This window comes from Columba livia, chromosome W (assembly GCF_036013475.1).
Source record: "Columba livia isolate bColLiv1 breed racing homer chromosome W, bColLiv1.pat.W.v2, whole genome shotgun sequence".
Lineage (NCBI taxonomy): Eukaryota > Metazoa > Chordata > Aves > Columbiformes > Columbidae > Columba > Columba livia.
The window spans coordinates 22,956,474-22,981,933 of record NC_088641.1 but is presented as its reverse complement, the minus strand read 5'-3'; the positions used below and the strand labels follow the sequence as shown (position 1 = coordinate 22,981,933).

General features: G+C 39.8%; 1 protein-coding gene across 11 annotated transcripts in view; it reads right to left on the bottom strand.

The window, feature by feature from the left end:
* LOC135577193 (splicing regulatory glutamine/lysine-rich protein 1-like) overlaps positions 1-25,460 on the bottom strand; it is a 101,329-nt gene that overhangs the window by 15,869 nt on the left and 60,000 nt on the right. For 3 of the 11 annotated variants that reach the window (XM_065045047.1, XM_065045048.1, XM_065045057.1), the window contains 3 exons: positions 24,606-24,692; positions 23,663-23,792; positions 19,690-22,027 (listed from right to left, as the gene is read on the bottom strand). In XM_065045047.1, coding sequence (XP_064901119.1) covers positions 21,872-22,027; positions 23,663-23,792; positions 24,606-24,692 — 373 coding nt within the window. In that variant the 3' untranslated portion in view covers positions 19,690-21,871. Of the gene's footprint in view, positions 1-19,689; positions 22,058-23,662; positions 23,793-24,605; positions 24,693-25,460 lie in introns of those variants that run through there. The other 8 variants (XM_065045050.1, XM_065045053.1, XM_065045051.1 and 5 more) reach the window with 7 other exon arrangements.

The window sequence follows — 25,460 nt, the reverse complement described above, 5'->3', positions numbered from 1 at the left end:
TTATGTCTTACAGTGCTAATTCTTACAAATTATGCAATTGTTTTGCAGGGCACTGGCTAAATCCTAAATCAGGCCTTGCACATTAGCTGAGACTGCTCTTTGGAGGTGTTGTTTCACTTGAGTCCACTCATGAACACTATAATTCCATTTCAACAGTGTTACAAATATTTAGCACTCTGATAACATAAAATACCGGTTCAGATATCAGCTAGGGAGATTATTTGAATACAATAACATAAGAATAATGAGGATCCACAACTTGCATGTAATCACTTACAAGAAACAAAACTAGAGGCCTCTTACTTCAGGGTACTCACAAGAAATAATCACTCGCCTAGGTTAGGTGAAGACTCATTCAAGGATATATCCAGTAAATAATCACTCACCCAAATGAAGAGGAGAGGTGTTCTTAATCCCAGGAAATCTCCTTAGACGGTGTTCCTGTCTAAGGAAAGGGATACAGTTCACAGACCCGCTGCTCCAAGAAGACCACTCAAAGGGTGTCTTCGGAGGGAACCCCGTTTTATAGTCTGGCCAGATGTGGCTGTGGGCATTACAACATAGTCCAGAAGCTTTGCAGATACTCTCGGCACCTCCTTTGTTAAGGACCCTGTCAATTGACTGAGGGTCCCACCCCTCCTGCCCCATCAGTTGGTAGAGGTGAAGTCACTCAGCCCCAAGGCAGGGGAGGATGTGACTGACAGCACCTTAGTACCAACCTAGGTGTATACATGGGGACAGGCACAGTGGGGCACAGAAGGTGCTAAAGAGCCATCAACCTCCTCATTGAAGGCTCCAGATTTCAGGGGGGGAGTGTGCAACTGCTACACAATCCACCCTGTGACCACAGTCATCTGACAGACTACTTCGGAGTAGTGATGCAGTCACCTCTTGCCTCCCAGTTCAAAACGGGGCATTCTGTTGATGAGTTTGAATGCCCACTGTGGATCATCATACCTTATGGGTCATTTTCCTGGTATATATTATAATTACAAAACAACCTACAATAGAATAGAAAAGAATAATGCAAATTACAACAATTACAGTTGTTAACAAATATTGGAGAAAGCTGGTTAGCAATCCTAATAAGGAAAACAAATGCATTGAAAGTTTTTTCACCAGTTAGTCCCCAGTCCAAATAATGTAAATCTGTATCATTCTGATATGCTAGTGCCTCTTCCCTTGGTCTCTTCTGTTTCTTTGTTGCTCTCTGCTGCAGGGACAGATGCTGTATATCTGGCATTAGGCCCTGCATTGTGTTTGTCCAACTCATGGCCAAGTTTAATGTATTTTGCAGGAAGCCACTTTGGTCCTGTTGGAAGAAGAACACAAGCATACCCCCTTCCCCAGGTGAAGGGCCTCTACAGGCCCTTGCTATTGACTATTGTGCAGGGGATCCTGATACAAAACCTTTGATCTCTGAGACAGTGAATCTGGAACACGCAAGTGTTTTTCCACTGCTGTGATAGAGGAGGGAGGCATAGTACGATTCAAAAAATTTGAAGCATATGCTGCATTGTCTAATTGTTCTTGAGACATCATATTCCCCTTTTTTTTTGTTTTAATAACATCTGTTTCAGTGTGGAATGCGCTCATTCAATAAAAGCCTGTCCAGTGGGAGAATGTGGAATACCTGTGACACTCGAACACCCCATTACTGTAAAAAATATTGCGTGGATCTAGCAGTGTATCCAGGACCGTTGTCAGTTTTAATCTGTTGTGGCACTCCCAGCATAGCAAAACAGCGGGTCCAGTGACACTGAACATCTCTGCTTTTCTCACTCATATGAGCAGATGCACAAAGCATATCTGAAAAAGTATCTATAGAAACATGTACATATTTCTAATGACCAAAAGATGAGACATATGTAACAGCAGTCTGCTAAATGGCATTAGCTGTGAGCCCATTTTGGCTTTCATGTTTATTGGATATTGTTTTTCCTTACCGGAATGAAGTCCTGTTTGAGTTCTATCAGTGTAGTGTTGGCTTTACCGATACTTTGGCTGCCCATACTAGTGGAAATGCAGTATCCAAAATTTCCTTGGAGATTTCTTGCTTGCAGCAAGGAGATCTGCACCATCCAAGCATCTTCTTATGGGACATACAACTAAACAGAATTCTCAGAAAACGTTATTTGAGCTTACAATTTACTTAACAAATCTTGACCCAAGAGAGGTATAGGGCTTTCTGGCAACTACAAGAATTCATACGGTAAAACTTTGTTCCAAATTTGGCATTTCATTAGTTTAAAAAAACGGTCTTTCTTTCCCACAATCTCAAAAACTATCATGGTGAATTTACTAAGTCGTCTCTTACAACTAGTTACCACAGAATAAGTCTATTAAAAATTTTTTGGTTTAATTTCCCAGTTTCATTAGAACTATGGATCTGATGGGGATGCCTGTGGAAGGATGCAAACCCCCCTTTCTCCACCTCCCTCCTTCATCGTGGAAGGAGTAGACACATCTCCCTCTCTCTCTGCTACTTGAGGCTAACAGCTTCTTTTGTTTGGCCCCAGAGCACCCTGGCCAGGGCCATTAGGAGAAGGGAGTGCCAAGGCGCCAGTGAGCCGCTGGGTGCCTGCGGCCGGTGTGGGGGATGTTTGGAGGCTTCAGGGGCACCTCCACAGCCAGGGTAGGGGTGCAGAGAAGCTTCTGGAATGCCTACAGTCAGATCTGATCAGCCTATAAAAAAAGGGATTCTCTTTGAGACTCCGCCCATTGTCGCAGGTCTCTTGGAGCATGAGCGAGATGCTGCCGCTGAAAGGCCCCCTCCCAGGGATGGAGACTCCGCTTGCCTTGCCTCCACGTGTGTGAGTAGAATTTCTCCTCGCAGGATTGCGAGTGTATCTATACTTTCCATGCACTTATGCACGCGTAACTTTCCGTGCTCAATACAAGCACGTGTATAAATTATTTCCTCGCACAATCGCGAGTGTATTTTCCTCCCGTGCTTCCACATAAGCACGTGTAATATTCCGTGCACATTTGCACATGTATTAACCCTTGCAGGATTGTGAGTGTATTATAAATTTACCCTCGCAGAATCGCGAGTGTACACTTTTCGTACTCACTATGAGTACGTGTATCTCTTTAAAATAATCCCACACCATGTACAGGCAAGTGTGTACTCCTCCTGGAGTCAGAGACGGCTCCGACATTGTTTTGGGTGAAGCCATGTGCATGCACTCTGTGGACTGCCTGTTGTATTAGTTGCTGCCCCTTAATAATTTTCCTCAACTGATATTCAAACCTGTATTTAAGTCACTTTCGGAGTGCTAAAACCCTGTTTCTCACCGGTTTAATAAAAGTTGTTTTGGACCCTGTTGTCCCTTAAACTAACCTCGGGGTGCCTCCGTGACAATGCCTTTAAATTTCACCCTCAGACTGCTCCATTCAGTATTACAACATCGCTGCAGTGGGGGGGAGAGAAAACCCCCCTTTTGCCGCCTTGAAAGTGGGCAGCCAGGTTTTTCTCTTTTTTTTTTTTTTTTTCTTTTTTTTTTTTTTTTCTTTTTCTTTCTCTTTTTGCTGCAGTTCAGATACAGGCAAAGCCACACAGGTGGCGTTAATTGCTGGTGCTAAGTGGGAGCTGCCCGGGAGCTGCCAGGGAGCTAGTTTTATCTTGCAGCTTGACACAGGCCTGGGATATTTTGCTTTTTAATGTTCCTATTTCATTCCAGCCATAATACATTCTATGCAATTCTAATTAGCTGAGCAATAGTTACATTCCTAAGCCCCATGTACCTTTTGCAATGTCTTGCAGATGTCAATAAAGAGCATATTAACCATCAATCCATTATTTTAATTTTCCTAGATCCAAATTAGTTCATATTCTAGGAACTTTTAAATACAACCTCTTCCAAGCGCACATCCATCATAGCATTTAGTTTTATTTCCCATACCTCCAACTAGCACATAAATTCAATGCGAATCAGAGTTTAACAACTTAAATTCTTTTCTGGTCTCAAAATTATTAGATAACAATAAGAGCAATTACTGTAATGTATAAGGATGTGTCCTAAGGCGGAGCAAGGTGATATTTTAGTAGCGTAACCGGTTCCCATTTTGTAATTATCTCCCCAAACAAAATTATTTTGGTACCAAATATGTAAATATGCAAATTAAAATATTGAGCTCAGATATGCAAATCAAACACCAAGTTCAAATATGCAGATGGATCACAGTCACACTAATTTACGACAATATCTCGATTTTAGCATTGTACCTTTGGGCCGCTTACTGCTCAGCCAGGTGGAGATGCCGCTGGGTCCCCCTGACAAAACAGGTCAGTGCGCGCTGGAGCCTAATCGGCACCTGACCCCCGCTGCCCAAGCAGTGGCAGTGGCTTTATCTTTCACCAATGACAACAAAGCAGCCTGGCAGTCAGAGTTAGCATTGTCATATGTCAGTTGAAGCAGTAAAAGTTTTGCTGCATCTTCATTTTCAATCTGCCTTGCTATAGCAGTTTGCAATCTGTCAATGAAGTTTATGTAAGACTCCTGCGGTCCCTGTCTTATTGTTGCAAACGAGCTGATGCGCTGCCCTGCCTCCAGGACCTGACGCCACGCTGTAATAGCAAGACGAGTTGCCTGTTCAAAAACCTGCTGCGGAAGCCCAGCCTGCGCCTGTGGAGTGATATACTGTCCAGTTCCTAGCAACATATCCTGATTTATCCCTGCTCCTGATGACAAATTTTCATGACCTGTTCAATCACAAGATCTTTATTCTCTAATTGCCACACAGAATATTGGTCTGGTGTCAAAATTGTTTTAGCAAGCAATTTCCAATCCCATGGAGTCATTACGTATGTGGCACCAATACCTTCAATAATTCCCATTGTAAAAGGACTGTGTAACCCATTCTCTTGCACAGATTTTTTTAACTCCTTAACCATTGTATAAGGTAGCCCATCGTGTTCTGGTGGTTGTTGTGGTTTGTAAATAACTGGAAAGGCGAAAGAAAAATCACCGTGCTCCATAGCCTTTTCACGGCATTTTGCATCACCCCTTTGTGTTCTGCTGTCATAGTCATGAAGGGGTTACTGTGTGCTGTATAAGCATCATTAAAATCAGGCAAAGGAGATGCTGAGGGCAGAGTTTTAGACTCCTGACCCAGCTCCTCACAAATTTCTGCCTTATCTTTACACAGCTGTGATGGCATTAATGATGGATATAAAACTGACTCTTTTTTGAGATCTACAGAGCTTGACTCAAAAGGATTAATGCTGTCAGTGCTGTCAAGACTCAAATCATTAGCAACCTGCTCATTTGTGTTTTTCTGTCCATCCTCCCCTGTTTGCCCTTGCATTATTTGCTCTGCCAACTGCAACTGCGATAGCGTTGAGTACACAAATCTCCAAGTTACATGCAAACCATCGGGGACTGTAAAAACTAAATTCTTTTGCATGTGTAGATGTTCCCCGATCTGTTTCCAAATTTTACTGTCAAACGTCCCCTCACTCGGAACTCAAGCACGATTCTCTCTCACCCATACCAGGAGCAAAGCGACCTGCTTCTCAGAAGTACGATAACCAGAAAAACGGAATATCTGCAATAAAACCTGCAAATAAAATGTATGTTCCTGAGAAGCAGCTTGCCCCATACTAGCGCAATCCCACAGCTCTCTCGTTCCACGAGGACTGCTTGTCCCTATTTATACTGTAGGGATTAATGTGGCCACAAATAAAATTTACTCACCTGTCAGATGGCGTGGTCGCCACCAAACACACTACTCGATGAAGAGCCTCCAGGGGTCACACACTCACACGGGGCACCATTTGCGGCTATTAGAAACGACGCACACCGGGATGCAGACAGAAATGCATACACAGACAGATATCTTGTTCAGGAAGGAATGCAGAGCTGGGCAGAGCAGAGAGCTGAGCCAGGCTGAGGCCTTCTTTATTAGTCAGTGACAATTTATAGGACTTACAGATACGGACCTGGACTAAGATGTTACATAAGATGTTTTCCCAATGATTGTTATTAAAAACACACCACACTGATGTTATCTTTGTTTCAGTTACGTTCCCACTCATTCACAGACCAGGCCCAAGGACATTCACACATCATACATAAGGGGGCGGTTTTCCGACCTGAGATATCATTCTCACTGGTTCAGGCTTTCATTTCTTACAGTCATAAAAACCATACTTCTGTATAATCTGTCCAAGGCCCTTTAGCTGGAACTGCTGTTCCCATACAGGATATGACCATTTTCATAGAGTCTAGATAAGGTCTATGGCTAATAATCTTGGTTGCCAGCAGCATAGTGCATATGCCAGAGAAAGACTTAGAAAAACATGCCAAATCTGTTTCAAAACAGGAGTGCTTCCATACCTGTGTTCCTGAAAACAAATTCTTCTCGGTACACATATTTCTAAAGTGTATCTAATAACAGACTCAAAAGCTAGGTAGGCAACCCAGAAAAAGAGAAGTCATGGCATATTACTGAGTCAGCTGTGGCACCAAAAAGAGTATAGCTATGGTAGCGAGTAGATTAGCACTATCAAAGAGCTAAGTTAATACATACCTATTTTTTCTGGTACCCAGAGTAGATAATTTTTTTTCTTGCATACTTTAATGTACTATGGACACACAGATATATTTTTCTACACTTCTTCTTATAATTAAGGTCAGACTACAGTGCAGTAGCTAGACAGCACTGAAATAGGAGATTGCAGTGACTACAATATTCCAGAGTTTTTTCATTCTGTATTAACTACCAAATAAAATAATAATAACCACAGAATATCTATAAATCCCCTAACAATCTAAGCCTTTGGGGTACTTTGGCAACCTTAAAAGCCACCTTAATGGTGCAATGGCATCTGCACTTGAACAGTCCTCTTGAAAGCAGAGAGCACAGGGGGATCCTGTCAATCTGAGTCAATCCCAGTTACTGCTACAAAAATTGTAAAATAATGAAGTACTTAAAGCCCTCTACTTACAAAAGACACTTGTCTTGGACCTTTTGACTTTGTTTCACAGGATCTTGGTTTGCCTTTTTCTCTCTCTCTCAATGGCACTCTTTTCGTGAAGAAGTGTCTCTCTACTGCCCAAATTATTAATTATTAAATTAATTATTAAATTACCCTTTCCCCAAATTATGTTAATTGTGTTCTAGTATTGTGTTGATGGGATCTTTATGAATGTAGGTAATAAAACTCATAACAGCTTACATCAGTCACTTCTGAGCACTGTTTACAGAAGTTTGCTGCTAAGACAAATCACTCCATGCCTATGGGGAGAAGTAATCTTATCTCCATATCTATTTTATTTCTACAGTGGAAGCACCAGTTGATTAATAAAACTGAAAACCATCTGCAGTGCTAGAAACTGTCATTCACATCATCCATCAGAGACCCCTTAAATGTTTCCTAGCACAAAGCCTTCACCCTGGGCCAGGGCAGAAACTTTACAGAAACAAACTAAACAAGGAAGTAATTTGGATTTGTTGAAGTGGTAGACACAGGCAGGACAAAGAAAAATCCTAAGGAACAACAGACACAGCAACAACCAGCACAGGTTAGGGAACTTGTGATGAAATGGGTTCAGGTCCTTACTGGAGATGCTAGAGTCTAGGCAGACTCTGGAGAATAGGAGACATGCTACTTTACCTGAAAAATTGCAGTCTACAGCCAGTATGGAAAAGGATAGCAGAACCATAAAGCTCTCATGAGTAGTCTCTGACCTTTCCCAAATAGTAACTGCTACTGTTGAACTTTGGTGGTAGCAGTTCAAGCCAAGGTACCCAGCTGTCAGCAACCTTCATCTTTCTTGTGAGTGGCAATTAAATAAACATTCTGGTATTCATTTCAAGTGAATGGTTACTGGGAGTTGCCAGAATTAGAATTCGTAAGGCTTAGTAATTCCCTTTTGGTATGATACTGTGGCTGTGCGTTCTGTATCTGGATGGCTTTGGTGGGTTACATTCTGTCTTGAAATGAATGTGGCCACTGCAACTTCTGTGTGTTATATTCAAGTGCTACATACTCACTTCTGGAAAGGAGGTTACCTGTGTTTCTGCAATTTTTAATTATCATAGCTGTGTCAAACCAGTTGTAACTGCCAATGCCCATAAAAACATACATAGACAAGCTATCTATGTAAGCACAGAGAGTATTGTAGCTTCTCAATACTGAATGGCTTAGTACCTCATAGCTAAAAAAAGCAATAACAAATTAGAACTTCAACGTATGTGCTAGCTCCAGATACACTGGGTCATACAAATGTCCTTCCAATCCTACAGAGCATTTGTGGAAAAATTATGATAAAATGTATATGGAATACACTAACTCAATGAAAATTAACATTGCTAGTTAAGATCCTACTAGGAAAAAATAAAAATATTTCTACTTCTAACACAGAGATTTTGTGGATGCCAAGAAAAGTCCTGGCTCCAAAAACAGTTAAAACACAAGCCAGCAGAACACAATTCTATTCACCCTGTTTCAATGTCCATTTAACCTCAGTCAGAAGACCCTCAAGATTTCGCAAAATGTAAAAATAAGAAAAGCCAAGCTACAGCAGTATACTTAAATTCACCATATATGGGCCATATCTCCATTGGAATGATTGAGTCATCTGCATTTCCAAAAAGGGTTGTGTGTGTATTCATAAACCCACTATACAATTGTCATTTGCTGTAAGAATGTTTCTTACATTTCATCAAGCATCAGGGTTTCTTCTCTCTGTTTCCATATTTGTATATTTGAAATTGCAGGACTGCAGTGAACTTTACTTTAAATGCAGCCTTCTGTGTCCTTAAAATATTTGATTGGCAAAAAGTCAATTTGTTTGTAATACTGTGACTCAGTTTCTGCTCTCCAGATCTAAAGAAAAGGTGTGCTGATGCTAGTACATGAAGAAACAATGGAGAATGTTACAGGTGTAAGAGAGAATGCTATTTTATAAGATCGTGGGCTGTTGTTTTTTGTGGGGTTTGTTTGTTTGTTTGTTTGGGTTTTTTTGTTGTTGTTTTGTTGTTGATTTGTTGTTGGGTTTTCGGTTGTTTTTTTTTTTTTTTGGTGTGTGTGTGGTTTTTTGTTTGTGGGTGGTTTGGTTTGTTTGGTTATTGGAGAGTTTCAAAGAACAAAAGGGAAGGTTTGAATGCAGAGAACATGTTGACTGTAAGAGCTCCAAGCACTAGGAACAGAATGGAAGATACACCGTTTATTTTTCCTTATACTCCTACACTTGCATAGTCTGTCCTTCCAGCAGTCCCCTGGAACTCAGCCATGCTGACTGGGAGGCCTAGTGTTGCATACTGCCACTATGGTACTCTGCCTAGTGCCATGTCAGCAGAATCAAACCTTACAGTTTCCATCTCTTTTGGAGTTCCCACCTCATTGCAGTCAAAGACTGAGTAAAGACCACATAGTTCAGATTTACTTCATTTTCTCTTGATTTAGATTAAGTTAAAGCACCTTTGTGCTCCCAAGCATTTTAAATTACCCTTTCCCCAAAAAAGAAACAGTTTGAACAAATATGTTTCATCAGCTATGATGCTGCATGTAATCAAATGCAAACTTCTACCACATATCAGCCTCAGTCCCCTAGTGTTGGTCCAAAGCACCAGGTAACAAATGTGACATGTCCTCAAAGTCAAAATGAGCTATTCCAGACATGACTTAAAAAGCCCTGTAACCTGTACACAGAATATCTCCTATTAATGTATGAATAGGTACATCACATTCCAGAGCATTTTAGCATCAGGGTACCAAAATAGCAGTGGTAGGGTACTAAAAATAGCGATGCTTTGTAGTAAGCTTATAACAATGTCTGTAGCACACTATATGTCTAAATATACAGCATTTAAAATGATATCTGAAAAGTTACTGCAATAGCTCAAAAGAGGGTGCTATAGCAGTAAACTTTATACTGCACTGAAGCATAGTGTAACTTCTCAAAAAAGATGCTCTTCCTACACCATCTATCACGCTTTTACTTTTTTAAATTTCAGTATGGATTCTGGCTTCAACACTTATGTTTCTCCACTGTAATTTCCTCAACAAGCCTTAAAGAGCCTGAACCTTTCTTGGAGATTTCTCCCTCAGGACTTAAAACCAGCCTATTTTCAAAACAAGGTATTGCTACAGCAAATCCCAGACTGCATTTTGCAAAGCCTTGGTGATACACAGAACCATATTATAAAATGAAGGTTCCCATTTATCAATTCAAAGTATTGTGACAGAAAGGGTATATTGTCAACAGTAGCCCAGTGATCCAAAAAGTAAGGCCACCACCAGCTTTCTGGAACATCACGTTCAAGGTTATCAAATCACAGTGGTAAAGCCAAGTTTCTGTATAAGCCCCAAATCAGCATCCTGCCTAAGCACCCCTATAACAGCAGGGTCTCATTGCAAACTACTTTCATTCCTCTGTCTCACATTACAATTAATCCACTTCTACACATGCACTTCTACACATGCAGTCCTCTTCAACCAGTAGAGCCATTAATCCTTCATGGAGTTCACACCTTCATAATACAAAAGGAAATGGGGAGACTGAATCATATGCAGTTCTCACAAAAAAAAAAAGAGCGCCAAATATCAACAACAACAAAACCCCAAACAAACACCCCCCACACACATTGTCACAGCTTCCAATTAGCTAAGCACCAAGCAGCAGCAACAGTTTACATGGCATAAATAATCATATTTTCATAGCCAGAAATGTTTGATCACTAATATTAGGCATTTTACATCTCCTGTGTGTAAATGTAAGTCAGAAGATGAATCAATAGTAGAACAAGCAGGCTTAGACAGTTACGTAGTCCTCTCTGCTCTTCTAAAATTGTGGGAAGCAGAGAGAAGAATCATGCTTGACTGCTTTTATAAAGCTTTTGAGAACTATGATCTGGAAGGCTGATATAGCCTAAAATAAATTTTGCCTTTATGCTCTTTATAGATCTCTATTCATCTCTATAAGGAGCATAAAGGCAAAATTTCTTATGGGCAGAGGATGACACAGAGACAATGAAACAAGATCACTTCAAAAGGGATGTACTACTCTTTCCAATTGCAGTTATGAGCTGCTATTGGAATAGAGTTACACATCTGACAGAAAAACAGAAAGTTCTTAAATAACAGAAGCAGGTTTTCTATGTTTTATTAGCATCTACTGAATTACTACACTCCTTACAACTATAAATTACCCCAGGTAAAAATTATCAAAGGGAATCTGATTTATTACAATGAATTACCTTATGCAGTACTTAGCTACCATCTTTCATCTAGCCATAAAAGCACAATTAACACCCATTTCTAATACATTCAGTGCAATGCAATGAACCAGGTCTAACACTTTCTTCTATCAAAAGCTTGTAAAGTATACTTCAATAAAATTCAGCTTTGCCGTGCTTCAGTTGAACAAAGCAAGTGCTACAAGTCCTGTTATAAAATTAGAAGAGTGAAGAACAGAATATTTCAGTGATTTATTGTGTGTTCCACATTTTCTGAGAAATAGCACTATAAAGCAGCCTCTAGCTCTTCAGGCCCACACCATAAATGTACAGCTGTTATCTTTCCATCTTCTTTGGAGATTAAGCAACAGAACAACCATATCATAACTCTAAGGTTCTTTAACAGATCAAAGGATCTTTTTGCTGATACAAGTGGAATTTGGACAGATCAAGTAACACCTTATAATCAACATTATAAACATCCAGTCAACATCTTTTATAGAGTCTGGGCCCTCTTCTCTGCATCCCAACTAACTCTTTAATAACACATCTTCTCAAAATCTCCTCTGGCAAGAGGAGAACTAAAGTGGGCACATGAAAATAAACCAAAGAGCACCTCCTCTTTGTTCCTGGTTGATATATACATCTCATAACATCTCTCTATTTATTCTGTATTATGTTTCATTCGGAAATACCATTTTGCTTTGATACTGACCTGGACTGTGGGTTAGTATGATTTACAGCACAGTTCAGACAAGTCTAGTCTATTACTAGATATGTAGTTTAGACTAGACTAGGCAGGATGACTGGGATGCATGACAATTGAATACTTGTGAGGAAAATGCCAAGCTAGTAGAAAGACGAGTATTTAACAGCTCAGAAGACTTATTAAACAAGTCTTAACAAAATAATAGTATTCCCTTAAAACTGAACAAAGCAGAGGAGCAATTATGGAAAATGCTAGGTCACCACAGTAATACACAAATCTGATGAAAGCAGATGATTATACATTTGTTAAATGTTTACGTTTCATGTGGACCAATGTATTTGCTTTGAACTTCTAAATCCAGTAATCTTAATCAACCCTTTAAAATATTACTTTAAAATTAAAGGTTTTCTTTATGCTCTATCTTTAAAAAGAAATGTAAGATTTATATAGAGAGAAAAACAGAAGAGGGGAAGAAGCATGGAATCTTCCCAAGGTCTGAACTGAAGCACCACACTTAAGAAAAGACTAATACTAACACTTATGTCTGCCTGTTTTCTTAAAACAAGTAGATGAAAAAGCCATATACACAAACAAGTTTGATTTTAAGACCGTCACTTTTTTAGTTAATTTTCAATCACTTCCTCTAAAAAGAATTTATCTTTATTTCTATTTCCTGCTTTAGTGAGTAATTATTTGGCACTAGATTAAGAGAAAAAATGCAACTAATAAAAAAATAACTGTAAGCTGAAAGTTTCCAGAAGAAAATATAGAAACAGTTAAAAATTCATTTTTGTGTTCAGTGTCCTCCTGTATTAAGCTCAACAATCATAAAACTGCAGTGATAATTTTTTTTCTTTTTTTTCTCTCTTTGGATAGTAAGAGTTCATGGCTTCAGCAAACATTGTGAAAGCTGAAGTTCATAGCTTCTCAACTGTAGTGTTTACTTAAACAATATAGAATCGAAGTTAGAGCTGTGCCTCCTCAAACTAGGGGGAAAGTAGCTGCCTCCACATATCGTTAGACAAGTTTATTAAGATGTTTTATATTCAAGAGAGTACAGAACAAAACCCCATACTAACATGCTCAGATCTTGCAATAAGACTTACAAATGAACCATTTTTGAATTTGAAAAAAAAAAATACCGCATACAGAGACATTTTTGATAAGCTAAAAATGAAACACAATTGAAACTGTATTTCTCTTACATTAAAAAACACCCTTTTATACAGTGCTTTTAGTTTTCAATATTATTTAAATTACACTTTTCAACATTTAAAAATAAACCTAAGGTACAGGCTGAAAACTTTTTTTCCTGTTTACATATTAGAAAACAAAATTAAGTTTTAGATTCTCTTTGGGTAATAACACTACCTAAAAATTTCAGCTGTCCATACTCCATTCTCTGGTGAGAAAATTACATCTCTATGAACTGAGCAACTACTGATTTACATTATTTTAGCCACTTAAAGATCTCATCATTCGTGTCACTAAGTCAAATTCTCACTTTTAAAATAATGACAACACCAAAGGCAATAATCCATAGTTGTAAAACAAAGTATCACCAAGTGGCAGACGAGACCCATAATATGCCCCAATTTGCAATACACCATTGTTCAGAATTCACATCTTTAAAATTATTTGGTTCACCATTATAATACATTTTTCAAACTAAAAAAAAAAAAAAATCATTACAAACTAAAAAGAAGACAGTGATGCAGAGATGCTTCAGACCTAAAAGTAGAAGGTACACACATTGCTATAACTTTACTGCTTGCAACAGTCATACACATGAATAAAAAAATAACTGGTCACAGTAATAACATGCAGTATACAAGAATTTGTATCACACTGTCACTGTTTATTGCAGGGTGACGATAAACCATGGCAGATGCTCTCTGTTAACCCCCCGCCCTCTCCACTAAGGAAAGGGAATAGGAGGAAAAGGGAAAGAGGCTTACAAGTTGGAAAGTTAAAAAAAAATGCTTTACTAATAATGAGAAAGAAAATAATGCAAAATATACAAAACCAATCTTGAATTCCCTGGCATAGCCCAGCAGCAGCCTGCAGCAGGAGCTGGAGTTGCTCCAGCAGCTGCAGGGCAGACATCCAGAAGTCCTGGGCTGGACTCAGCAGTTAGACAGGAACTGGATTCAGGGATGCACAGCCTGGAACAAGGCCTAGGATCTCAGGCAGAACAGGCAGGGTCCTCTTCAGATGCCAGCCATGGACAAAGAGAGCTCGAGACCCTCGTGATCTCCCAGTTTTATACGGTGTATGACATGAATGGCATGGAACACCTAGTTGGTCAATTTTGGTCACCTGTTCTGTCCGCCCCTCCTTGCAAGTATGCTCCTCTCACTTACGGGATGTGAAAAATTTATCAGCAACCTTGGCCGCCATAGCAATAAGGATAAACCTGGGCCTTCTCTGCATACCATTACTACCATTATCAGCTCCAGAGTGAACAGTGTCTCAAAAACATGCAGCCAACTTCAGAAAAATGTAGTTACTTAGAAGAACTTAGCTAAAAGGAAAATTCACTAAAAGAGACTTGGTCTTCTTTTAAACAAAACCAGGACACATACAAAGCAGCAAAGCAGCCTTTACTTCTTATCTCTTCCTTAGACCAAAAGAAAAATCACAGAAATCCCTAAATCTAAAAACTACTGCAAAATACCAGTTCAACCTAAAGGCAATACAGATAAGCTATCATGTAACAAATAGATCTGAAGTGTTTCAAACTAATTTCAGGTATTGCCTTAGATGTAACTGAACTGGAACTGATCAGGAGGGCTTTAAACTAGGTTTGAAGGGGGAAGGGATTGAAACTGGGCTCTCCAAAAATCAGCCTATGGATGGAAAGCCCAAATTAAGAGGGAAATCAGCAGCCCACTTGAAGTGCATGTACACTAATGCACGCAGTATGGGCAACAAACAAGAGGAGCTGGAAGCCATCGTGCAGCAGGAAAGCTATGACATAGTTGCCATCACAGAAACATGGTGGGATGACTCATATGACTGGAGTGCTGCTATGTGTGGCTACAAGCTCTTCAGAAAAGATAGGCAGGGTAGGAGAGGTGGAGGGGTGGCTTTATATGTTAGAGAGTCACTCGACTCTGTTAAACTTGAGGTCAGCAGTGACAAGGTTGAGTGCCTGTGGACCAGAATCAGGGGGAAGTCCAACAAGGCTGACATCCTCGTGGGTGTCTGTTACAGACCACCCAACCAGGACGATGAAGGAGATGAATTATTCTACAAGCAGCTGGCAGATGTCTCAAAATCGACGGCCCTTGTTCTTGTGGGTGACTTTAACCTGCCGGATATCTGCTGGGAGCTCAATACTGCACAGAAGAGGCAGTCTAGGAAGTTTCTAGAGTGTATAGAGGACAATTTCCTTCATCAGCTGGTAAATGAGCCCACCAGGGGCAAGACCCCGCTAGACCTACTGTTTACAAACAGAGAAGGGCTGGTGGGAGATGTAGTGGTTGGAGGCCGCCTGGGGCATAGCGACCATGAAATAATAGAATTTTCAATACTCAGAGATGCAGGGAGAACCATTAACAAAACCTCTACGCTGGACTTCCGGAGGGCAGATTTTTGCCTATTCAGAAGTCTAGTTCAGAGCATACCCTGGGAAACAATGCTTAAAAACAAGGGGGCCCAGGAGGGTTGGACATGCTTCAAGCAGGTGGTTTTGAGTGCACAGGAACAGGCTATACCAGTGTGCCGAAAGGCTAGCCGGCGGGGAAGACAACCGGCTTGGCTAAACAGGGAGATTTTGAATGAAATCAGAAATAAAAAGAGACTTTACCGACTGTGGAAAAAAGGGCTGGCTACTTATGAAGAATTTATGGAAATAGCTAGATCATGCAGAAAAAAGATCAGGGAAACAAAAGTGCAATTTGAAGTTAACTTGGCCAATTCTGTCAGGGATAATAAAAAGTCCTTCTTCAAATATGTTAATAACAAAAGGAGGGGCAAGGAAAACCTCCATTCTCTGTTGGACTCTGAAGGAAATATAGTTAACAAAGATGAGGAGAAAGCTGAGGTACTTAATACCTACTTTGCCTCAGTTTTTACCAGTAATACAGGTGGCCCTCAGGACAACTCATCTCTGGAGGTGGTTGGCAGAGATAGGAAGCCAAATAGGCCCCTTGTATTCCAGGAGGAAATAGTTGGTGATTTACTGAGCCATCTGGATCCTCACAAGTCTATGGGACCAGATGGGATCCATCCTAGGGTGATGAGGGAGCTAGCAGAAGAACTTGCCAAGCCGCTCTCCATCATCTTCCAACAGTCCTGGCTCACTGGGGAGGTCCCTTATGATTGGAAATTGGCCAACGTTACCCCAATCCACAAAAAGGGCTGCAGAGCTGACCCTGGCAACTACAGGCCTGTCAGCCTGACCTCGGTGCCTGGCAGGGTTATGGAGCAGATCATCCTGAATGGAATCACACAGCACCTTCAGGATGGACAAGCGATCAGACCCAGCCAGCATGGGTTTAGGAGGGGCAGGTCCTGTCTGACCAACCTGATCTCCTTTTATGATCAGGTGACTCACCTGGTGGATGAGGGGAAAGCTGTGGATGTGGTCTATCTGGACTTCAGCAAGGCCTTTGACACTGTCTCCCATAATATACTCTTGCAAAAGCTGGTAGCCCATGGCTTGGACAAGTGTACTCTACGCTGGATTAAGAACTGGCTGGAGGGCCGGGCCCAGAGAGTGCTGGTGAATGGGGCTGCATCCAGCTGGCGGCCAGTCACTAGTGGTGTTCCCCAGGGGTCAGTGTTGGGTCTAGTCCTGTTTAACATCTTTATTGATGATTTAGATGAGGGGATTGAGACCATCATCAGCAAATTTGCTGATGACACCAAGCTGGGAGGGAGTGTCGACCTGCTGGAAGGCAGGAGGGCTCTGCAGAGGGATCTGGATAGACTGGAAAAATGGGCTGATTCCAATGGGATGAAGTTCAATAAGGCCAAATGCCGGGTGCTGCACTTTGGTCACAACAACCCCCTGCAGCGCTACAGGCTGGGCGCAGAGTGGCTGGAGAGCAGTCAGACAGAAAGGGACCTGGGGGTGCTAATTGACAGGAAGCTCAACATGAGCCAACAGTGTGCCCAGGTGGCCAAGAAGGCCAACAGTATCCTGTCCTGTATCAAAAATAGCGTGGTCAGGAGGACAAGGGAAGTGATCCTTCCCCTGTACTCTGCATTGGTGAGGCCACACCTGGAGTATTGTGTTCAGTTCTGGGCCCCTCAGTTCAGGAAAGACATTGAAGTGCTGGAGCGGGTCCAGAGAAGAGCAACACGACTGGTGAAGGGACTTGAACATAAGACCTATGAGGAGAGGCTGAGGGAGCTGGGGTTGTTTAGTCTAGAGAAGAGGAGGCTTAGAGGTGACCTCATCACTCTCTATAACTACCTGAAGGGAAGTTATAGCCAGGTGGGGATTGGTCTCTTCTCCCAGGCAGTTAGCAATAGGACAAGGGGGCATGGGCTTAAACTCTACCAGGGGAAATTTAGGCTGGATATTAGAAAGAAATTCTTTACAGAGAGAGTGATCAGGCATTGGAATGGCCTGCCCAGGGAGGTAGTGGACTCGCCGTCCCTAGAGGTTTTTAAACTGAGATTGGACATGGCACTTAGTGCCATGATCTAGTAAATGGACTAGAGTTGGACCAAGGGTTGGACTCGATGATCTCTGAGGTCTTTTCCAACCCAGTCGATTCTGTGATTCTGTGATTCTGTAAGCAATCTGGACATCCATAAATCCATGGGTCCAGATGAGTGCTAAGGGAGCTGGCTGAAGTTATTGCTAGGCCACTCTCCATCGTCTTTGCTAAGTTGTGGGAAACGGGAAAGGTGCCTGAGGACTGGAGGAAAGCAAATGTCACTCCAGTCTTCAAAAAGGGCAAGAAGGAGGACCCAGGTAACTATAGACTGGTCAGCCTCACCTCCATCCCTGGGAAGGTGGTGGAACAACCTATCCTTGGTGCCATCTCAAGGCATATCAAGGATAAGAGAGTCATTAGGGGCAGTCAACATGGCTTCACCAAGGTAAAGTCATGCTTAACCAACGTTATAGCCTTTTATGAGGACATAACGAGGTGGATAGATGATGGCAGAGTGGTGGATGTGGTCTGTCTTGATTTCAGTAAAGCATTTGACACAGTCCCCACAGTATCCTCGCTGCTAAATTGAGGAAGTGTGGACTGGATGATCGGGTAGTGAGGTGGACTGCGAACTGGCTGAAGAAGCCAGAGTTGTGGTCAATGGGGCAGAGTCTAGTTGGAGGCCTGTATCTAGTGGAGTGCCTCAAGGGTCAGTACTGGGGCTGGTATTTTTCAATATATTCATCAATGAATTGGATGAGGGAATAGAGTGCACTGTCAGCAAGTTTGCTGATGACACCAAGCTGGGAGGAGTGGCTGACACGCCAGAAGGCTGTGCTGCCATCCAGCAAGACCTGGACAGGCTGGAGAGTTGGGCAGGGAAAAATTTAATGAAATATAACAAGGGCAAGTGTAGAGTCTTGCATCTGGTCAGGAACGACCCCAGGTTCCAGTATATGTTGGGGAATGGCCTGTTAGAGACCAGTGTAGGGGAAAGGGACCTGGGCGTCCTGGTGGACAGCAGGATGACCATGAGCCAGCACTGTGCCCTTGTGGCATCCTGAGGTGTATTACAAGAGGGGTGGTTAGTAGGTTGAGAGAGGTTCTCCTTCCCTTCTACTCTGCCGTGGTGAGACCGCATCTGGAATATTGTGTCCAGTTCTGGGCCCCTCAGTTCAAGAAGGACAGGGAACTGCTGGAGAGAGTCCAGCGCAGGACAACAAAGATGATTAAGGGAGTGGAGCATCTCCCTTATGAGGAAAGGCTGAGGGAGCTGGGTCTCTTTAGCTTGGAGGAGACTAAAGGGTGACCTCATTAATGCTTACAGATATATAAAGGGTGAGTGTCACGAGGATGAAGCCAGGCTCTTCTCAGTGACAGCCAATGATAGGACAACGGGCAATGGGTACAAACTGGAACTTAGGAGGTTACACTTAAATATGAGAAGAAGGTTCTTCTCAGTGAGGGTGACAGAACACTGGAACAGGCTGCCCAGGGAGGTTGTGGAGTCTCCTTCTCTGGAGACATTCAAACCCACCTGGACGCCTTCCTGTGTAACCTCATCTAGGTGTTCCTCCTGTGGCGGGGGGATTGGACTAGATGATCTTTTGAGGTCACTTCCAATCCCTAACATTATGTGATTCTTTGATTCTGTGAGAACCCACATCTCATCGATTTCTCAGGCATAGCTCAGATGTTTCCAGTTTCCAGCTTAAGTGCTTTTATCCCCTCTTAGTTCTAAATTCTGAAAACCGAGATATTTTTGTTTGCCTTTAAAAAACAAACCAAACACATACCAAACTTTTTTGTAAGGGAACCATTAAATCACATACAGTATAACAATGTGCTACATATAGAATTACACATGTGATAAGTTAGCTAGTAAGGCTGCCATCCTTAACCAGTAATTTTCAAAGGCATGTTTCTTAGCTAACTGTACACATTCCTTTACATATTCTGTAACTGTTATATAATATAGCTATGCAATTTCAAGGAAAAATCTAATCTCAGCTGAAATGTGATACACTACAAGAATTCTAATTTCTCCCAAAGGAGAAACTTAGCTTTTTAAAGATATTATGAATAATACATATATATTTTCACTTGTATCCATATTTCAAATCAAGGAAGCTGCCTGAATAATACCAGATCCAACTAAAAGTATGTAACAGCAGAAACTTTCCTCTAAAATATTTAATTTTATTAGTGAAATGGTACCATAGATAACAAGTATACAAATAATCTCTTTGCTCTGTGCTACTTACACATCATAAATAAGACAGCTGTTGTTGCAAGACACAATCCTCAGTCTTTCTAGAAGCATACAGATTTGTCATTCCTTTATCAGAATAAGCTATTTACCAGTCAACAGCATGTGGCTTAACAAAAAATTAATGTCTATACTTTACATGGTAAAGCATTTCCTACACTCTTAAATGTACATCGTTGCAAGAACATAAAGTCCTATTAAAAAAAATGAAGAGTGATGTAAGCAGCTCCATAATCAAGTTGTGTTTCATTACCTTAAGAATTGGGGAATTGGGCAAATTTTTCATTCTCTGCAATATGCTTTTTTTTGGTAAGAATTAATTATGCAAAGAAAAAGAAAAACAAATTGAAAGCAAAAACTAATATGCTATTATTTTTTTTTTTATCTGAAAGAAATAACTCTTCCCATGAGGTAAGGCAATTAAGTCATTTGTTGCATTAAATCGTATTAAAAATAATCTACTTGATTTTAGCTATAAATTTTCAAGGTATGACTCTTAAGAAATCTCACAATGATGAGACTGATTAAATTGGTTCGGAAAGCACAAGCCATGTTTTACCTTGACAAAAATATTTGCTTTGTCATTCTCTTCTTATATGCTTTCTCTTTAAAGAATGAAAAAAAAATCTCTACCATAGAGCTCCTGCGTAAATTAGAATGTTTTTTTTTTTCCCCCAAATTATTTATCCCCTCAGCTTTACATACAATTCCTTTTATATCACCCAACAGGTACCAGAGATGATGATGGAGAGGTAACAATTAAGGCCATCCAAATGTAGATTAAATGTCTAAAGGGCTGCAGGTGATCAGAAAATGCTTTGTATTCAGCTACTGCTTTTCTGCAGTGGTGGTCCCCAAAAATGCATCTTTGCTTTCACCTATAAATCTCTTCTAAAAATAAAAAATAGAAGTAAAAATGAAGCTTTAGTATATTTTAACAAGTGAATCAAACAATCTTTCTGACAAATCACTTGCATTCTTGTCTACAGTATGGTGCTGGCAAAATAGCAATAGAAATAATCTAAGATTTAGCTGAAAATGAGTAATAGCACATATACATTTCTAGAAAATAACCACATTATTTTAAGAAGGCACTAAAGATTCTGATTGTGCTCCCATATTTTTTTAAACAAATAAGAAAAAACTTATTTTTCATAATGGCACCTATACTATTTGCAGCTGAACAGATACACGACAGTACTGCTCAAAACAAAGCTGTAAGTTCTAATATCATACAGATGTGCTCACTTCTGGAAGGATAAAAATAAACAACAAAACAATCCCAAAATAAGACAGAAAGCTAACCTATTATCTATAATACGGCAATGTTCCTTTTAGAAACAGAAAAGTAGCATGCATTGTACGAATATTTTAAAAGAAATATTCATTTTAGGGATATTAGTAAGAAATTGTTTTAAATAAAACCCAAGAATCTCAAGCAGTGAGCAAATGAAAAAACAAACCAGTCAGTGGCCATTTAACATAAAAAAGTAAAACTGTGTTTATGTTTAAAAAACCTTTTTCTATAGTTTTTATTTACAACAAAAGAAAGTGTGCATATTTATGCACCATTTCCAAGCACATCAAACAGTACACATTGAAGTTTTTGTGGATTTTTTTTTAACCCACAAAGTAAAACAATACAAAATTAATCAACAAACAGTATTTTAAACAACCTTCAATGCATAGCTTCATCTTTTTTTGAATAGTACAGGTTTACATGTTTCAGTTTCTACTTATTTGTAACAGCTTATAGAAAAACTTAACATAGATCATTTTACAAATAAGTACAGCCATCATAGAAATGCATGGATTTTCAGAGATGAATAGTTATGATGGCATCTGCCTGTTCATGGTATAACTACTGGTCCGTGCTCTCTTGCTTTACAGAAAAAAAAAACAAAAACCAAAACCAACAACAACAACAAAAACCCAAAAGAAACCCCCCAAAACCCACAAAGCTATCACAAGAACTGGAAGAGATACAATCACCACGTTCAGGTTGATTGCTTTGACATTCTCTTCCTCATTCTGGGAAATAAAAAGCTTTGGATTTCATTTCTTAGTTGAGTCGGAGGCCTATTCTTTGCTTTAAACCTCTTCCTTTTTAACTGGGAGGTTTTCATCATTTGGTTGACAGTTCCCATTCCGTTGCAGTTTGACTTCATCTGTCCTTTGTGTATCTCTATTGCCTACTTCCTTTGTGTCAGTTTCTGAATTCGGATCCTCTTTAGTGTGATCTTTGTCCTACCAAAGATAAAAGTACTTTACCAACTCCTCCCCCCCCCCAACCAAACCAGACAATTAAAAAAAATAAATAAATAATTTGAAAAACCATACCACACATCATACTCTTAGCATTACAGGACATGAATTCCAACCAAATTTTGATATTTTGATTGCCTCAATTTTTACATGCTTATCTTGTCTCAGCCATCTTCAGAATAAAGGTGTCAGCTTTTTTTTTTTCCTCCCTTCTAAAAAAAAAGCTTTATTTTTAATTGGCTAAAGTTAGGCACTCATAACAACCCATTGCCCAAGAAATCATTGCTATAAAGTCATCTGCCTTTATCATCAATATTCAGGTAAAACAGAACAAGCAGCATAATGTGACCTATGAGAAACAGCTCCAGAAATTAAGACTTCACCATATTTTCTAAATAAAAGAGGATTACAATTTTTCTTTTATAATTTTTGTCAAGTAGCTGATAAATTTTAAGAGAGTTCTCAGGTAAGACAATTACTTAAGTATGTGGAGAGAGTCACCTAAATTGGCTGTTTTATAATAGCTGAATAATTCTGTGTACCACAAACTACTCTTTAAAAGCATGCTACTTTTAAAATTCTAAGATTTAACAATTTGAACATTTTCTTTCTTAATCACACCACCTTCTATTTTGCAAGGGAAAAATCCTATACTACTCTTCAAATCTTCGACTTTACTCCTGTAGAGTTCAATATGCAGCCCAGGACCAAAGAAACCAGGGAGAGGCTGAACTGCAAATGAAAGTTTAATAAAAGTCTTTTCAGCTTGACAGCCTGTGCTGGTTTTGGCTGGGACAGAGTTAATTTTCTTCATAGCAGCTTATATGGGGCTATGTTTTGGATTTGTGCTGAAAACAGTGTTGATAATACAGGAATGTTTTTGTTATTGCTGAGCAGTGCTTACACAGCATCAAGGCCGCCTCTGCTTCTCACACTACCCAATGAGCAGGCTGGGGGTACACAAGAAACTGGGAGAAGACACAGCTAGGACAGCTGACCCCTGATTTCCTGGAGATGGATGAACAACTGCCTGCTGATGGGAAGTAGTGAATGAATTCCTCATTTTGCTTTGCTTGCATGCGCGGCTTTTGCTTTTGAGATAAACTGCCTTTATCTCAACCCACAAGTTTTCTTACTTTTACTCTTCTGATTCTCTCCCTCATCCCACTGCAGGGAAATGAGTGAATGGCTGTGTGGTGCTTATTTGCCAGCTGCAGTTAAACCACAACACAGCTAAACTAACCCTGAATCCTGCTGCTTGGTTACACAACCTGCTTCCTGCCTGCTCATACAGATAGGCAGCCAGCCAACTCCTAACATATGTCACAGAACAGAAAAGAGAGCAAAACCAAAACAAAGTGTTTCTGTAACCTATTCACAACAAGGTCCTATAGGTCCAGTCAAGTACACAGACTTCTCAAACTGGCCTACTAACATCAACTGGAGAATGACTTTCATGCCTCTGACTGGCAAAACGTAAACCCAAGTGGCAATAATTTGCTAAGGAAAACGGGAAAAAGAAGAGCGAGGAAAAGAAATAAAAAGAAGGAAGGGAATTACAGTTATCATTACACTTGCAGCACTCTGCTCTGCTTATCACTTGGTCACACAGCTTACCTTCAAAGTAGTGGTGCTTTTGTCAGATTTCTCCTTTGCCTCTTTACTGCTTTTTTTCTTGGAGGTAGAGTGTTCCCTTTCTCTTCTTTCGTTATTTGCATATTTTTCTCTTCTCTTGTCTTTCTTATTCCTGTTTAAGAAAATTTTTACTCAAATCAGAATTTTATCCAATAGCAACAAATGTACTACCAATGCATATATTGAGTGTACTGTACAGTAAATTGCACAGTACAGTAACTAAGAATAGTGGTACCCTGGTTTGCTTTCCTTCCAAAAGGTTCAGTCACCTTCAAACTAAACTCTTATCTGAGGGGTTTCAACAAACAAACACAACAAAAAAAACCCCACACAACAAACCACGCACCACAACACCCAAACCAGAACAGAAACCCCTTCATGAAGACAAGGGGATTTTTTGACTGAAGAGAGCTAAAGAATGCATGTCTTCACTATACATGGTATTTGCAAAGAGAAAAGCAAATTAATCTGTATCCAAAGAAGGACTTTTATTGATTTGAAGCAAATTTGCATCGCTAACAGATTTAAAATTCTCCAGTTGAAAGCATACCAAAGATCAAATCCATGAAGGGTGTTTTTAGTTTTGTTTTAAATTAGAACTGAATCATACTGACCAATTGAAATTATCTGAGATGTCTAGTAAAAAGGCAGTAAATCAATGAAAATACTTCCCAAATTGTTTTCAATATATGTATCTGTATTCACTTTCGAGTGTTCTGTTTATTGAAAATCAGACTTTTCCTTAGAAAAGAAAATTATTATTAAAGAGCTTCTTGTGTAACAACAACAACAAAATTCAGAATAACACAAACTGAGTTAGCTCCTTTAATAACACTGATCTCTATATCACATTTAAATTTAACAAAAATACTATAACTTTTTCCTCATTTACTGCTCATTAACTTTTATGTTTACATAGACCAACCTTCTTGGAGAAGGAGTTTGTGAAGACTTTCTTTTTGTTGTTTTAGGAGACTTGGAGTGACTTTTACTCTTCCTTTTACGCCTTTCTCTGGAGAACCACAAAATTCAAGATAACCAAAGAAGAAAAATAATAAACTCGGGAACTGTATAAAAACAGAAAGCTTTTAAAATGATCTGACATAACTAAGTAAATGTCCCTGAATTTAACATGATATATCACCAATAATATATGAACTGTACAAATAACAATAATAAAAAAAAAATCATATGTTTCAGTTTGATGGGAAAATGGAGAATGGAAGTAGGGAAAAAAATGGTGCCCTTTCTGATTTTAGTTTTGTATTTATCCTCATATGCTTGTACTTATACCTGATAACAATGATTCACTAATCCTGTATTAAGAGTTTCTTCAGTCAGGAAAAGAATCCAAGTGAATGAAAAGCCACATGAAGACAAAAGGCATAACTAGAGCAACACAAACTTCAAAACTTAAGCTTGTCATGTTAAGATCACTGGAATTTCAGTTCAGTGTGACTGAAGTTTAATTCCTGAATACATGAGCCAGAATTCCTATTGGTTTAGAAGCACACAGTGAAAAATGAAGCTCAAGCTGTTGTCAAAATCAAAATGAATAAGTTAATATCTATTGTTTTCCTAGCAGTCCATGCTCAGCAAACTTATGTATCATTCTATAACACACTGAAGAGCTCTTAGCATTTTACAAAACAGCTGTTTTACACAGATATATGTAATTTGCTGAAGTTGCTGTTATGGAGTCTGATCTCGAATAGAACAGAACATTAAACAACTAGTTGCAAACATAGTGAGGCGCATGTTAAAATAAAAATTGAGCAAG